This window comes from Oncorhynchus mykiss, chromosome 9, assembly GCF_013265735.2.
Source record: "Oncorhynchus mykiss isolate Arlee chromosome 9, USDA_OmykA_1.1, whole genome shotgun sequence".
NCBI classification, from domain to species: Eukaryota; Metazoa; Chordata; class Actinopteri; order Salmoniformes; family Salmonidae; genus Oncorhynchus; species Oncorhynchus mykiss.
This window is the reverse complement of record NC_048573.1, coordinates 77294705-77312204: the sequence shown is the minus strand read 5'-3', so window position 1 is coordinate 77312204 and position 17500 is coordinate 77294705. Positions and strand designations below refer to the sequence as shown.

The 17500-nt window shown below is 44.7% G+C and overlaps 1 protein-coding gene across 1 annotated transcript in view; it reads left to right on the top strand.

Annotated features, from left to right (window-relative positions):
* LOC110532861 (RNA-binding protein 10) overlaps nt 1-17500 on the top strand; it is a gene marked incomplete at its 3' end in the record, with an annotated part of 87798 nt that overhangs the window by 42954 nt on the left and 27344 nt on the right. The window contains exons 7-11 of the mRNA XM_036986980.1: nt 828-914; nt 1003-1063; nt 1168-1356; nt 7906-8066; nt 8548-8645. Coding sequence (XP_036842875.1) covers nt 828-914; nt 1003-1063; nt 1168-1356; nt 7906-8066; nt 8548-8645 — 596 coding nt within the window. The remainder of the gene's footprint in view (nt 1-827; nt 915-1002; nt 1064-1167; nt 1357-7905; nt 8067-8547; nt 8646-17500) is intronic.

The window sequence follows — 17500 nt, the reverse complement described above, 5'->3', positions numbered from 1 at the left end:
CTCCTCTCTTTCCCTCTTCTCCTCTCTTTCCCTCTCTTCTCTCCTCTCTTTCCCTCATCTCTCCTCTCTTTCCCTCTCTTCTCTCCCCTTTTCCCCTCTCTTCTCCTCTCTTTCCCTCTTCTCTCCTCTCTTTCCCTCTCTTCTCTCCTCTCTTTCCCTCTCTTCTCTCCTCTCTTTCCCTCTCTTCTCTCCTCTCTTTCCCTCTTCTCTCCTCTCTTTCCCTCTCTTCTCTCCTCTCTTTCCCTCTCTTCTCTCCTCTCTTTCCCTCTCTTCTCTCTTCTCTTTCCCTCTCTTCTCTCCTCTCTTTCCCTCTCTTCTCTCCTCTCTTTCCCACTCTCTCTCAATTCAATTCAATGGGCTTTATTGGCATGGGAAACATCTCTCACTCATTCTGCCCTCTTGTGAGTGGGCTCCTCTCTCTCTAGAATGTGAACCACTTATCTATGATAATCATTCTTTGTTTCTCTCTCTCTCTCTTTGTCTCGTTCTCCCTCTCTGTCTCCCTCTCTCTTGGACTTCTCTGTCTATCTTTCTCTTTGTCTCTCCTTCTCTCCCTCTCTCTCTCTCTGCCTGTCTCTTTCTCTCTCTCTCTTTGTCTCGTTCTCTCTCTCTGTCTCCCTCTCTCTTGGTCTTCTCTGTCTATCTTTCTCTTTGTCTCTCCTTCTCTCCCTCTCTCTCTCTCTGCCTGTCTCTTTCTCTCTCTCTCTTTGTCTCGTTCTCCCTCTCTGTCTCCCTCTCTCTTGGTCTTCTCTGTCTATCTTTCTCTTTGTCTCTCCTTCTCTCCCTCTCTCTCTCTCTCCCTCTCTCTTTCTCTCTCCCTCTTCCAGAGGGTTTTGTCTATCCTAGGCCAGAGGGTGTCTATGCACTACAGTGACCCTAAACCACGCGCCAACGAGGACTGGCTCTGTAACAAGGTACAACAGCTAACAACCTCACTGTGTGGCTTCTCATCTTGTTTTCAATTCTCACTGGTACTGATCGCCTCTGTTGCTGTTCTAACAGTGTGGGGTTCAGAACTTCAAGAGGAGAGAGAAGTGCTTTAAATGTGGTGTTCCTAAATCAGGTAAACATGTGATACAGTGATACCTAAACCCTATGATAAACATAGACAGATGTGTTTTGTGTTGTCCACTGGGATATCCGACTGTGTTTTTTTTTTACCTTTAGAGGCAGAGCTGAAACTGCCCCAGCTGAGGGAGTTACCTCTGGGTGTGCATCAGAAGGACGGCTTATTGCCCCTCCCTGCTCTCTACCAGCCAGCTGCTACCACCTCTACTGCCGTCACCACTCCCAGGGCTGGGGGCAGGGCTGGGGCAGGAGGAGCTGACACACAGCAGGCTGAGGTGGCCAACGACAGTAAGTCTCTCTCTCAAGTCAATTTAAATTGAAGGGGCTTGGGAAACATATGTTAACATTGCCAAAGCAAGTGAAGTAGATAATAAACAAAACTGAAATAAGCAATAAAAAATTAACACTAAACACTACACTCACAAAAATTCCAAAATAATAAAGACATTTCAAATGTCATTATGTATACAGTGGAAGTTGGAAGTTTACATACATTTAGGTTGGAGTCATTAAAACTAGTTTTTCAACCACTCCACAAATGTCTTGTTAACAAAATATAGTTTTGGCAAGTCGGTTAGGACATCTACTTTGTGCATGACACAAGTCATTTTTCCAACAATTGTTTACAGAAAGATTATTTCACTTATAATTCACTGTATCACAATTCCAGTGGGTCAGAAGTTTACATACACTAAGTTGACTGTGCCTTTAAACAGCTTGGAAATTACAGAAAATGATGTCATGGCTTTAGAAGCTTCTGATAGGCTAATTGACATCATTTGAGTCAATTGTAGGTGTACCTGTGGATGTATTTCAAGGCCTACCTTCAAACTCAGTGCCACTTTGCTTGACATCACGGGAAAAGCAAAAGAAATCAGCCAAGACCTCCGAAAAGATTGTAGACCTCCACAAGTCTGGTTCATCCTTGGGAGCAATTTCCAAATGCCTGAAGGTACCACGTTCATCTGTACAAACAATAGTATGCACATATAAACACCATGGGACCACGCAGCCGTCATACCGCTCAGGAAGGAGACGCGTTCTGTCTCCTAGAGATGAACATACTTTGGTGTGAAAAGTGCAAATCAATCCCAGAACAACAGCAAAGGACCTTGTGAAGATGCTGGAGGAAACAGGTACAAAAGTATCTATATCCACAGTGAAACGAGTCTTATATCGAGCAAACTTGAAAGGCCTCTCAGCAAGGAAGAAGCCTCTGCTCCAAAACCGCCATTAAAAAGCCAGACTACGGTTTGCAACTGCACATGGGGACAAAGATCATACTTTTTGGAGAAATGTCTTCTGGTCTGATGAAACAAAAATAGAACTGTTTGGCCTTAATAACCATCATTATGTTTGGAGGAAAAAGGGAGAGAATTACAAGCCGAAGAACACCATCCCAACCTTGAAGCACGGGGGTGGCAGCATCATGTTGTGGGGGTGCTTTGCTGCAGGAGGGACTGGTGCACTTCACAAAATAGATGGCATCATGAGGACGGAATATTATGGATATATTGAAGCAACATGTCAAGACATCAGTAATGGAGTTAAAGCTTGGTCGCAAATGGGTCTTCCAAATGGACAATGACCCCAAGCATACTTCCAAAGTTGTGTCAAAATAGCTTAAGGACAACAAAGTCAAGGTATTGGAGTGGCCATCACAAAGCCCTGACCTCAATCCTATGGAACATTTGTGGGCAGAAGTGTAAAGTGTGTGCAAGCAAGGAGGCCTACACACCTGACTCAGTTACACCAGCTCTGTCAGGAGGAATGGGCCAAAATTCACCCAACTTATTGTGGGAAGCTTGTGGAAGGCTACCCGAAACATTTGACCCAAGTTAAACAATTTAAAGACAATGCTACCAAATACTAATTGAGTGTATGTAAACTTCTGACCCACTGGGAATGTGATGAAAGAAATAAAAGCTGAAATAAATCATTCTCTCTACTATTCTGACATTTCACATTCTTAAAATAAAGTGGTGATCCTAACTGACCTAAGACAGGGAATTTTTAATAGGATTAAATGTCAGGAATTGTGAAAAACTGAGTTTAAATGTATTTGGTTAAGGTGTATGCAAACTTCCGACTTCAACTGTATATATACAGTGTTGTAATGATGTGCAAATGATTAAAGTACAAAAGGGAAAATAAATAAACATAAATTTGGGTTGTATTTACAATACTGTTTGTTCTTCACTGGTTGACCTTTTCTTGTGGCAACAGGTCACACATCTTGCTGCTGTAATGCACACTGGGTATTTCACCCAGTAGATATGGGAGTTTATCAAAATTGGGTTTGTTTTCAAATTCTTTGTGGATCTGTGTAATCTGAGGGAAATATGTCTCTAATATGGTCGTACATTTGGCAGGAGGTTAGGAAGTGCAGCTCAGTTTACAACGAATTTTGTGGGCAGTGTGCACATAGCCTGTCTTCTCTTGAGAGCCAGGTCTGCCTACGGCGGCCTTTCTCAATAGCAAGGCTATGCTCACTGAGTCTGTACATAGTCAAAGCTTTCCTTAAGTTTATGTCAGTCACTGGTCAGGTATTCTGCCACTGTGTACTCTCTGTTTAGGGGCAGATAGCGTTCTAATTTGCTCCTTTTTTTTGTGGATTATATCAAGTGGGTCGAATAGTTATCGTTTTGCTTTCTCATAATTTGGTTGGGTCTAATTGTGCTGCTGTCCTGGGGGTCTGTGGGGTCTGTTTGTGTTTATGTTTGTGAACAGAGCCCCAGGACCAGCTTGCTTGCAGCTTGCTTCTCCAGGTTCATCTCTCTGTAGGTGATGACTCTTCTCCAGGTTCATCTCTCTGTAGGTGATGGCTCTTCTCCAGGTTCATCTCTCTGTAGGTGATGACTCTTCTCCAGGTTCATCTCTCTGTAGGTGATGACTCTTCTCCAGGTTCATCTCTCTGTAGGTGATGGCTCTTCTCCAGGTTCATCTCTCTGTAGGTGATGACTCTTCTCCAGGTTCATCTCTCTGTTGGTGATGACTCTTCTCCAGGTTCATCTCTCTGTAGGTGATGACTCTTCTCCAGGTTCATTCATCTCTCTGTAGGTGATGACTCTTCTCCAGGTTCATCTCTCTGTAGGTGATGACTCTTCTCCAGGTTCATTCATCTCTCTGTAGGTGATGACTCTTCTCCAGGTTCATTCATCTCTCTGTAGGTGATGGCTCTAATGTCCTAATTCTGCTCTGCATTGTTTGGGGTTCTACGTTGTACATAAAGTGTATTTTCAGTCTCAGTTGGGAGTTTACGTAAGTGGTCAGATGCTTAAGGACTGTTTTGCACAGACTGGATGTTTTGCTAGCACAGACTGGATGTTTTGCAGCACAGACTGGATGTTTTGGTAGCACAGACTGGATGTTTTGGTAGCACAGACTGGATGTTTTGGTAGCACAGACTGGATGTTTTGGTAGCACAGACTGGATGTTTTGCAGCACAGACTGGATGTTTTGGTAGCACAGACTGGATGTTTTGGTAGCACAGACTGGATGTTTTGGTAGCACAGACTGGATGTTTTGGTAGCACAGACTGGATGTTTTGGTAGCACAGACTGGATGTTTTGGTAGCACAGACTGGATGTTTTGGTAGCACAGACTGGATGTTTTGGTAGCACAGACTGGATGTTTTGCTGTCACAGACTGGATGTTTTGCTGTCACAGACTGGATGTTTTGCTAGCACAGACTGGATGTTTTGCTAGCACAGACTGGATGTTTTGCTGTCACAGACTGGATGTTTTGCTAGCACAGACTGGATGTTTTGCTAGCACAGACTGGATGTTTTGCTAGCACAGACTGGATGTCTAAGCATCAATACAGGACTAAGATTGAATCATGCTCTGATGCTTGTCGGATGTGGCAGGGCAAACTATTATGGACTACAAAGGGAAACCCAACTGCGAGTTGCCCAGTGACGCGAGCCTACCAGACGAGCTAAATGCTTTTAATGCTCGCTTCGAGGCAAGCAACACTGAACCTTACATGAGAGCACCAGCTTTGATCACGCTCTCCATAGCCGATGTGAGCATGACCTTTAAACAGGTCAACATTCACAAAGCCACAGGGTCAGATGGATTACCAGGACGTGTACTCAGAGCATGCGCTGACCTGCTGGCAAGTGTCTTCACTGACATTTTCAACCTCTCCCTGACCGAGTCTGTAATAACTACATGTTTTAGGCAGTCCACGATAGTCCCTGTGCCCAAGGAAGCGAAGGTAACCTGCCTAAATGATTACCGCCCCATAGCACTCACATCAGTAGCCATGAAGTGCTTTGAAAAGCTGGTCATGGCTCACATCAACAGCATCCTCCCAGATACCCTAGACCCACTCCAATTCGCATACCGCCCCAACAGATCCACAGATGACCCAAACGCACTCCACACTGCCCTTTCCCACCTGGACAAAAGGAACACCTATGTGAGAATGCTGTTCATTAACTACAGCTCAGCGTTCAACACCATAGTGCCCACAAAGCTCAACACTAAGCTAAGGACCCTGGGACTAAACACCTCCCTCTGCAACTGGATCCTGGACTTCCTGGCCGCCCCCAGGTGATCAGGGCAGGTAACAACACATCCGCCACGCTGACCCTCAACACGGAGGCCCCTCGGCGGTATGTGCTCAGCCCCCTCCTGTACTCTCTGTTCACACATGACTGCACGGCCAGGCACAAATCCAACGCCATCATTAAGTTTGCTGATGACACATCAGTGGTAGGCCTGATCACCGACAACGATGAGACAGCCTGTAGGGAGGAGGTCAGAGACCTGGCTGTGTGGTGCCAGGACAACAACCTCTCCCTCAATGTGATCAAGACAAAGGAGATGATTGTGGACTACAGGAAAAGGAGGGCCGAACAGAACCCCATTAACATCGACTGGACTGTAGTGGAGCGGGTTGAGAGCTTCAAGTTCCTTGGTGTCCACGTCACCAACAAACTATCATGGTCCAAACACACCAAGATAGTTGTGAAAAGGGCACGACAACACCTTTTCCCCCTCAGGAGACTGAAAAGATTTGGCATGGGTCCTCAGATCCTCAAGAAGTTCTACAGCTGCGCCATCGAGAGCATCCTGACCGGTTGCATTAGCTGGTATGGCAACCACTCAGCATCTGACCGTAAGGCGCTACAGAGGGTAGTAAATTCGGCCCAGTACATCACTGGGGCCAAGCTTCCTGACATCAAGGACCTCTATACCAGGCGGTGTAAGAGGAAAGCCCAAAAATTGTCAAAGACTCCAGTCACCCAAGTTATAGACTGTTCTCTCTGTTCTAAATATTTTATTAGATGTTCTATGTATCTCTATTTATCTCTCTTTTTCTGTTTTTCTCTGTCTTTCTCTATGACACCACCATTTTCTGGCTTTTGGTTTGTAGTGAAATATCTGTTTATGATTTGAAGATGTACCAAAATATTTTGTTATTGGTTGTACCTCATAAACTGTCATACCCAGTGCCTTCAGAAAGTCTTCACACCCCCTTGTCTTTTCCACATTTTGTTGTGTTACAGCCTGAATTTAAATTGAGATGTATTTTGTCACTGGCCTACACACAATACCCCATAATGTCAAAGTGGAATTATGTTTTAGATTGTAAAAAAAAAAAGTTGTATAAAAATTTTAAAAATGAAATATCTCGAGTCATATTCAACCCCTTTGTTATGGCAAGCCTACCTTAGCCTGAAGTTCAGGAGTAAAACTTTGCTTAACAAGTCACATAATAAGTTGCTTGGACTCATTGTGTGTAATAATAGTGTTTAACTTTCGTCTGAACTTTCGCCTGGCCCGCGCCTCCTGAGTTTGGATTTGTGTACTAAACGCGCAAACAAAAAGGAGGTATTTGGACGTGAATTATGGACTTTATCGAACAAAACAAACATTTACTGTGGAACTGCGATTCCTGGGAGTGCATTCTGATGAAGATCATCAATGGTAAGTGAATATTTATAATGCTATTTCTGATTTCTGTTGACTCCACAACATGGCAGGTACCTGTTTGGGTTGTTTTGGTCTCTGAGCGCCATACTCAGATTATTGCATGGTGTGCTTTTTCCATCAAGTTTTTTTAAAATCTGACACAGCGGTTGCATTAAGGAGAAGTTTATCTAAAGTTCCATGTATAACACTTGTATCTTTTATCAATGTTTATTATGAGTATTTCTGTAAATTGATGTGGCTCTCCGCAAAATCACCAGATGTTTTGGAGGCAAAACATTGCTGAACATAACGCGCCAATGTAAACTACGATTTTTGGATATAAATATGAACTTTATCGAACAAAACATACATGTATTGTGTAACATGAAGTCCTATGAGTGTCATCTGATGAAGATCATCAAAGGTTAGTTATTCATTTTATCTCTATTTCTGCTTTTTGTGTCTCCTCTCTTTGGCTGGAAAAATTGCTGCGTTTTTCTGTTGACTTGGTACTGACCTAACATAATCAGTTGGTGTGCTTTCGTCGTAAAGAGTTTTTGAAATCGGACACTGTGGTGGGATTAACAGCAAGTTGTTGTTTGAATTTGGCTGTTGTCAAGTCAATCCCGTTAACAGGATCTCAGCCGATCTCAGCCGTAAGAAGTTAACACAACCAAATGTGGAATAAATCTAGGAATATGAATACTGTCTGAAGGCACTGTACCTGTCTCTTTCATTTACCTTCTCTCCCTTCTCGCTCTCAACCAATCAACCAATCTCTCCAGCTCTGATCCTGAGGAACCTGGGTCCCCATACTTCTCCAGACTCCGTCCTGTTTCCTTGCTCTGTCTCCTAATGTTCTCTCTACCTCCCTCCCTCCCCCATCCCGCCCTTCATCTCTCCTCTCTCCAGCTCTGATCCTGAGGAACCTGGGTCCCCATACCTCCCTGGAGTCCATCCTGTCCACTCTGGCTCCCTTCGCTACTCTGTCGCCTTCTAATGTTCGACTGATCAAAGATAAACAGACACAACTCAACCGGGGCTTCGCTTTCCTACAGCTGTCTACTATAGTGGTGAGGAGATACCAACAACTGTCTACTATAGTGGCGAGGAGATACCTACAGCTGTCTACTATAGTGGTGAGGAGATACCTACAGCTGTCTACTATAGTGGTGAGGAGATACCTACAGCTGTCTGCTATAGTGGTGAGGAGATACATACAGCTGTCAACTATAGTGGTGAGGAGATACCTACAGCTGTCTACTATAGTGGTGAGGAGATACCTACAGCTGTCTACTGTAGTGATGAGGAGATACCTACAGCTGTAGTGGTGAGGAGATACCTACAGCTGTCTACTGTAGTGATGAGGAGATACCTACAGCTGTAGTGGTGAGGAGATACATACAGCTGTCTACTATAGTGGTGAGGCGATACCTACAGCTGTAGTGGTGAGGAGATACATACAGCTGTCTACTATAGTGGTGAGGAGATACCTACAGCTGTAGTGGTGAGGAGATACCTACAACTGTCTACTCAGAGCTGTGTGTTTTGCAGGAAGCATCTCAGCTTCTCCAGATCCTCCAGGCCTTACAGCCAGCTCTCTCTATAGATGGGAAGGCCATCGCCGTGGAGTTCGCCAAAGGATCCAAACGGTACACACACACGTCAGGTTCTTCCGTCCTCGTGACGGACCTAAAAATGAATTTCCGTTCAACATCCTATTTCCTGTAACCCTAAGCTTAAAATAGCCTTTGTCCTCGTTGTTCTCCACTGAGGAGAATTTTCCTTGTTTTATTGTCCTTGTGGGGAGATTTGGGAATTTTAGGATAGAATAACCAATAGATGCATTCAGAAAGTATTCATACACTTTGACACATCCCAGAAAGACAGTGAAAACATGTTTTTATACATTTATGGACCATTAAATACAGAAATATCTCATTTACATACGTTGTCACACCCCTGAGTCAATACTTTTGTAGAAGCACCTTTGGCAACGATTACAGCTGTGAGTCTTTCTGGTTAAGTCGTAACATGCTGACCAAACCGGCGTCCTCTTGCTGCATCGTGCGCACGTTGGTTTTTGTCTATCGCCACCAGAGATGTTCAACGAGACGCAGGTCAAAAAAAAATATACAAAAACCAACTTTGAACCAACTATATTCATTTGGGGTTAGTGTTACTTACCCAGTAAGAAAACCAAAACATTTCACTCAAACAGAAGAACTAACATAGAATCACTTACCGACAACCAGAGCGAAGCAGGTGGGGTTTTAGGAGCGGTTCTGAAAGACACTCATGGAAGTGTCCACTGAAAGTTGACGAGCAACTACAACTGGGACCTAAAAGACACCCAGCATAAACGCTGAACTAAATTGGCCCAAGAAAAGACAAAACAAAAGAAAAATCCACACCAAACATAAAGACCGGAAGCAATCCAAAAAGGTGGAGCAAAATGAAACCAGGGAAATCGGTTAAAAGATTGTTCGTCTAGAAGTCAAAATAGGGCGTGCCACCTGAAGGTGTCGACCCTCCACATCTATCAAAACAGCTGGAGCACTGGGGCCAGCCACTCTTAAATAGCACCCGGGCCAGCACAGGCGAAACACAGACTAACGAGGTGACACCGATCGGTGAGTCCTACGCGCTAACGAGCTATAAAGTCTGAAAACATAAACCGAAACCTGTATCATCTTCAGTTGGTGGTTTACTCACAGAAAACAACTTCCATTATACAACTTAATAAACATAAATGCGTCCATACTTAAATGTGTCGCCTTTTCCAATGGTGTTTACTGGCTGTAAAACAATGAAATAAGCAGTACAAAAGTTTGGACACACCTACTCATTCAAGGGTTTTTCTTAGAGTTAATTTATAACCGATTCAGGAATCTAGGCGTATGGCGCAAGTCACGACTTCACATGAGAGCCTTTTGAACGTAAAATTTGTTTTCATCAAAAATGCCTTTTTTTGGGCAGAAATACCTTCTGGAACATGTGAACTTTCATGTGCCTTAATATCAAACTTATATGTAATTTGTAAATACAAATAAAATTGTTAAATTACGAGCCTAGTTGGTTTAGCCACAGAAAAAGTGAGCAACCTTCCCGCTAGCCATGATTGGCTGAGATAATGAGTGGGCTGGACATGCCGAGAGATGAGTTTGGATTGGTCTGCAGGTGTGGCATATTGTGTCTGTAAAATGAGCTGCTCGTTATGCCTAGATAATCCTTTCTACTGTAGTTTTTTCTTAAAGATATAACGTTAGGATAACGTCAGCCATGGAGAACTGCAAATATGCTGCTACTGCTCTCAAAAACATTACTGCCCTGAATTTATCAGGCGCTATCGACAAAGGTCAGTGGGAAAAAAGTTGTGGTGGTGGACTACTTTCTGGACGACGATCGTGCCACACAATGCTGACTCTCTCTCTCTCACTCTGGAAAATAACACGTTTTTTTAAACTGGCCAAACAAACTGTACAAACTAAACGGAAACAATGCAGGATGTCTGATGAAAGGGGTTGCAGTCTGCCGTGAAGCGTTCGTCCACGTATACAGGTAAGAGTCTAGCTACACATTCAGATATTATGATGTCAGAAAGTTGTTTTCGTTGCAAGTTAAAACTAGCTGTTAGCTAGCCAGCTGGAGTTCGATGGCTGGCTTTCTCACTAACATTGAACCTAACGTTTTTTTAGTTTGCTATGACAATCGGTTTGCATTGCTAGTAACGTTACTCTATTGATTGGGATTATAGTAAAAAAAATTTTAGCTAGCTAACGTTAACGTGACATGTCTAAACAAAAGACCCAGAGTTAAAGCTTGCTGTTAGCTAGCTAACGTTAGCTGAGGTTAGGTGGCTGGCTAGCTAGCTAACATTAATTTGTGTGTGTGTGTAACATTAGTGATGTTATCTCAGAATGCCATTTTCGCATTGCTAGTTATAGCTTAATGTTAGCTAGTGTTAGCTAGCTACTTATTGGTTAACTTTAGCTAGCTGTGACAATCGGTTTGTATAACGCTTGCTGTTAGCTAGCCAGCTGACGTTAGATGGCTGGCTAGCTACAGTAGCTTACCTGTATGAACTGTGTGTAGTTAGTGACGATATCTCAGAATGCCATTTCACATCTATTGTACAATAATGTTCCAATATTTGTATCTGGAATGTGTCTTTCAGCATCAATCAGCAGAACACTCCTGACTCTAATACACCAGTCATACAGTCATCAACATGAGAGCAAGCTAGCAGGTAGCAGCGCAGTCATCAACATGAGAGCAAGCTAGCAGGTAGCAGCGCAGTCATCAACAAGAGAGCGAGCTAGCAGGTAGCAGCACAGTCATCAACATGAGAGCAAGCTAGCAGGTAGCAGCGCAGTCATCAACAAGAGAGCAAGCTAGCAGGTAGCAGCGCAGTCATCAACATGAGAGCAAGCTAGCAGGTAGCAGCGCAGTCATCAACATGAGAGCAAGCTAGCAGGTAGCAGCGCAGTCATCAACAAGAGAGCAAGCTAGCAGGTAGCAGCGCGGTCATCAACATGAGAGCAAGCTAGCAGGTAGCAGCGCAGTCATCAACATGAGAGCAAGCTAGCAGGTAGCAGCGCAGTCATCAACATGAGAGCAAGCTAGCAGGTAGCAGCGCAGTCATCAACATGAGAGCAAGCTAGCAGGTAGCAGCGCAGTCATCAACATGAGAGCAAGCTAGCAGGTAGCAGCGCAGTCATCAACAAGAGAGCGAGCTAGCAGGTAGCAGCGCAGTCATCAACATGAGAGCAAGCTAGCAGGTAGCAGCGCAGTCATCAACAAGAGAGCAAGCTAGCAGGTAGCAGCGCAGTCATCAACATGAGAGCAAGCTAGCAGGTAGCAGCGCAGTCATCAACATGAGAGCAAGCTAGCAGGTAGCAGCGCAGTCATCAACATGAGAGCAAGCTAGCAGGTAGCAGCGCAGTCATCAACATGAGAGCAAGCTAGCAGGTAGCAGCGCAGTCATCAACATGAGAGCAAGCTAGCAGGTAGCAGCGCAGTCATCAACATGAGAGCAAGCTAGCAGGTAGCAGCGCGGTCATCAACATGCACCATTTCTTCACCAACTACGGAGTTGGGGAAAACACGTGTGGACCTGAATTGTGATAACTGCTGTGGCCAAAACAAGAACAAGTTTGTGGTCTGGTATTGTGCCTGGTGGACCATGCACAAGCTCCACCAGTCTGGACCTTCACTTCCTGATCACAAGCCACAACAAGTTTGCCCCTGACTGGTGCTTCGGCCTCATCAAGCAGCGCTTCAGAAAAACCAGAGTGAACATTGCTGGTGTTGTGAAGGACAGCACTGTGACAGGGGTCAACATCCCACAGCTGATTGGACTGGAGGATGGTACGGTGCTGGGGGAAAGCTATGGCTGGCAACAACACCTGACTCCATACTTCAGGCTGCTGCCACAGATCAAGCAGTACCAGCACTTCAGGTAAAAAATCATTTTAATTGTATGAGGTTACTCTTATGTAAACCTGGGAGGTGAATTGATGTTGTGGAAGGTTATAGTGTCTTCTGATTTGTTGTTGTTCCCTGTTTTACAGCTTCAATGCTCTGGAGCCTGATGTTGTCGCTAAGGAGCGTTCGGACTGTTGGGACATCTTTCCTCCCGGTCTGCCTGTACAAGCACCACCTGGACTGGACAAAGCGAGACAAACTATATTTTTGAGAAGATCAGGGATTTTGTGATGAGTCATCAGCACTATCTGCGATGAACGTGGTACCTTCAGGCGTTTGGAAATCGCGCTCCAAAGATGAACCAGACCTCCAATTGACTGAAAATATGTCAATTAGCCTATCAGAAGCTTCTAAAGCCATGACATCATTTTCTGGAATGTTCCAAGCTGTTTAAAGGCACAGTCAACTTAGTGTGTGTAAACTTCTGACCCACTGGAATTGTGATACAGTGAATTATAAGTGAAATAATGTCTGTAAATAATTGTTGGGAAAATGACTTGTGTCATGCACAAAGTAGATGTCCTAACCGGCTTGCAAAAACTATAGTTTGTTTACTAGAAATTTGTGGAGTGGTTGAAAAACGAGTTTTAATGACTCCAACCTAAGTGTATGTAAACTTCCGACTTCAACTGTCTACCCAAAACTTTTGACCCAAGTTAAACTATTTAAAGGCAATGCTATCAAATACTAAATGAGTGTATGTAAACTTCTGACCCACTGGGAATGTGATGAAATAAATAATTGCTGAAATCTCTCTACTATTATTCCGACATTTCTCATTCTTAAAATAAACTGACCCAAGACAGGGAATTTTTACTAGGATTAAATGTCAGGAATTGTGAAAAACTGAGTTTAAATGTATTTGGCTAAGGTGTATGTAAAACTTCTGACTTCAACTGTACATTATCAAGTATTTCACACATATTATCCAGATACTGACTGTTAGCATTTGGTGGTCAATAGCAGCTTCCCTCAAGAATGTGCTTTAGGTGAGGCAGATGAACCTGTAGCCATATTACTACAACAGTATTTAACATTATCCAGATACTGACTGTCTATAGCAGCTTCCCACCAGAATGTGCTTTAGGTGAGGCTGATGAACCTGTAGCCATATTACTACAACAGTATTTAACATGAGATCCTCTCTAATCTTTACAGTAATGTGGTTCTGAATATAAACAGCAACACCTCCACCATTGGCATTTCTGTATTCTCTGTAGATGTTATAACCTTGTATTGCTACAACTGTATCATCAAAGGTAATGTTAATGTGGGCTATTTTTTTTTTTTTTACACTTTTCTGGGATGCTTGATCGTTTTTATTGCTTTACTGGGAAGGTTAGCAGAAGTAGACATGCTCATGTTATTTATGTTTGAGTTGATGAGCTGCACACAGTGAACTTCTGACTTGGGCACACCGCCTCAGTGTAAACAGTATAACTCTGTTTCATAGGTACATGATTACTGCAGACAGACGCTGTAGGATCAACAGAGGCATTCAGGGCAGTTAGAGGGACATACATTTAGTTGCTTATATTGTGTCTGCCAACACCACTGGGATAATGTAGAATGTGCTGAAGCATTATGACAACTCAGTGGCACAATGGTAGGGATTAACTGAGCTAGGCTTAGGTCATTGATAAGTCATTGTCTCAACGCAGCCTTTGAAATGTGTGGACAGAGTCCAGGAGCCAAGATGATTCGGGTGATCATCCTTCCTGTTTCCAGAAGGTGGCAAAGTTATATATAAAAGTGATTCCAACAAAGCTACAGTAATCTTTTAGCCAGGTGTGTAATGCCAGTAGCCTGCTGAATCTTTCACACTCGTGGTCCAACGATGGTACCGGACATGAAATGATTGGCCACTTTTTGGAGTCTTTCAGTGCTAGAATCAGTTCTTTAAAAATTTATTTTCGGGAAGTTCTGAGCCAGCCCTCCTAATGTGGTTTGACCCCACATGGGCTACGATAGCGTCAGCTCCCGGCAGCTGTCGTAGAACGGTCGAAAGCAGCCTTGTAATGTCCTGTACTCGTGCTCCAGGATAGCACAGAGTTTTTTCCACGGGAACCATGATGTTTCTTACCATAGAACTTCCGATGACAACAGCTGGTGCAATGAGGAGGTCCGGGTGTTCTTTCACCTCGAGTGGTTTCGCAAACCCCTCGAGGACCAAAGGGTGTTGGGGCCCTATGGACCCGAGCCAGCTGTAGTATTCATTGTGGATGATGAATGGGCCAGGGTCTTAGACAACCTCACAGTCTGATGTGGGGGAAGATCTGAACCCGAGGTAGAAGCCACCGAGAGGGAAACAGAACAGAGGACGAAGGCACATGCATCTCCGGAACTGATCTGTTTCTAGTCTGTATCCGGTACAGGTTTAACATCTCCAAGGAGGCCCCCGTTGCCAGAAAATATTTCTCAATGTAACCCACACTAGCTTCATCAAACTCCTCCTCTGGACATTTCTTAGCATAACAAAAAGGGGATAGGGAAACATATTTACTCTGTTCCACAACCAGCTGCTTCCTAGGTATCGGAGTGTCAACTTGGGTACTTTTCTGATAACCCTTCAGGTTCCTCTACTCTAGGTTCCTTACAAACCACAGGATTTGGCACGACCTTCCCTCCAGCCAAATCACCTCACTCCAATGACGACGGAATCAAAAATAAAATTAGACTTGAGTTCCACATTATACAAAATAACTTTCATGCAAACCATTTCCACGCCTTGTACTAAAACACTGTAACCCGTTGCTGAAGTGTCAGACAAAGGCAGAAGGCCCTCCAGAATGAAGGACTGGCCTGCCCCAGTGTCTCACAGTATCTTCACCAACTGCTTAACAGCATCTCCACTCTGCAGAGACACGAACCCGTCTGAAACAATGGGTTCATACACATCTGATCCAAAATCTTGTTTAGGAGATACACCAGTCCAAACCAGAGACTTAATGGACTGGAGTGTTTCCCAGTCCCAACCAGAGACTTAATGGACTGTAGTGCTCCCAACCAGAGACTTAATGGACTGGAGTGTTCCCAGTCCCTACCAGAGACTTAATGGACTGTAGTGCTCCCAACCAGAGACTTAATGGACTGGAGTGTTCCCAACCAGAGACTTAATGGGCTGTAGTGCTCCCAACCAGAGACTTAATGGACTGGAGTGTTCCCAACCAGAGACTTAATGGACTGGAGTTTTCCCAACCAGAGACTTAATGGACTGTAGTGTTTCCCAGTCCCAACCAGAGACTTAATGGACTGGAGTGTTCCCAACCAGAGACTTAATGGACTGGAGTGTTTCCCAGTCCCAACCAGAGACTTAATGGACTGTAGTGCTCCCAACCAGAGACTTAATGGGCTGTAGTGTTTCCCAGTCCCAACCAGAGACTTAATGGGCTGTAGTGCTCCCAACCAGAGACTTAATGGGCTGTAGTGCTCCCAACCAGAGACTTAATGGACTGGAGTGTTTCCCAGTCCCAACCAGAGACTTAATGGGCTGTAGTGCTCCCAACCAGAGACTTAATGGACTGTAGTGCTCCCAACCAGAGACTTAATGGGCTGTAGTGTTCCCAACCAGAGACTTAATGGACTGGAGTGTTCCCAACCAGAGACTTAATGGACTGGAGTGTTTCCCAGTCCCTACCAGAGACTTAATGGACTGGAGTGTTCCCATTCCCAACCAGAGACTTAATGGACTGGAGTTTTCCCTACCAGAGACTTAATGGACTGGAGTGTTCCCAGTCCCAACCAGAGACTTAATGGACTGGAGTGTTTCCCAGTCCCAACCAGAGACTTAATGGACTGGAGTGTTCCCAACCAGAGACTTAATGGACTGGAGTGTTCCCAGTCCCTACCAGAGACTTAATGGACTGGAGTGTTCCCAGTCCCTACCAGAGACTTAATGGACTGGAGTGTTCCCAGTCCCTACCAGAGACTTAATGGACTGGAGTGTTCCCAGTCCCTACCAGAGACTTAATGGACTGGAGTGTTCCCAGTCCCAACCAGAGACTTAATGGACTGGAGTGTTCCCAGTCCCAACCAGAGACTTAATGGACTGGAGTGTTCCCAACCAGAGACTTAATGGACTGGAGTGTTCCCAGTCCCAACCAGAGACTTAATGGACTGGAGTGTTCCCAGTCCCTACCAGAGACTTAATGGACTGGAGTGTTCCCAGTCCCTACCAGAGACTTGATGGACTGGAGTGTTCCCAGTCCCAACCAGAGACTTAATGGACTGGAGTGTTCCCAACCAGAGACTTAATGGACTGGAGTGTTCCCAGTCCCAACCAGAGACTTAATGGACTGGAGTGTTCCCAACCAGAGACTTAATGGACTGGAGTGTTCCCAACCAGAGACTTAATGGGCTGTAGTGCTCCCAACCAGAGACTTAATGGACTGGAGTGTTCCCAACCAGAGACTTAATGGACTGGAGTGTTCCCAGTCCCAACCAGAGACTTAATGGACTGGAGTGTTTCCCAGTCCCAACCAGAGACTTAATGGACTGGAGTGTTCCCAACCAGAGACTTAATGGACTGGAGTGTTCCCAGTCCCTACCAGAGACTTAATGGACTGGAGTGTTCCCAGTCCCTACCAGAGACTTAATGGACTGGAGTGTTCCCAGTCCCAACCAGAGACTTAATGGACTGGAGTGTTCCCAACCAGAGACTTAATGGACTGGAGTGTTCCCAGTCCCAACCAGAGACTTAATGGACTGGAGTGTTCCCAACCAGAGACTTAATGGACTGGAGTGTTCCCAACCAGATACTTAATGGGCTGTAGTGCTCCCAACCAGAGACTTAATGGACTGGAGTGTTCCCAACCAGAGACTTAATGGACTGGAGTGTTCCCAGTCCCAACCAGAGACTTAATGGACTGGAGTGTTCCCAACCAGAGACTTAATGGACTGGAGTGTTCTCAACCAGAGACTTAATGGATTGGTGTGTTCCCACAAGAGACTTAATGGACTGGAGTGTTCCCAACCCCAGTGCGGCAGGGTAGCCTAGTGGTTAGAGCGTTGGGCTAGTAAC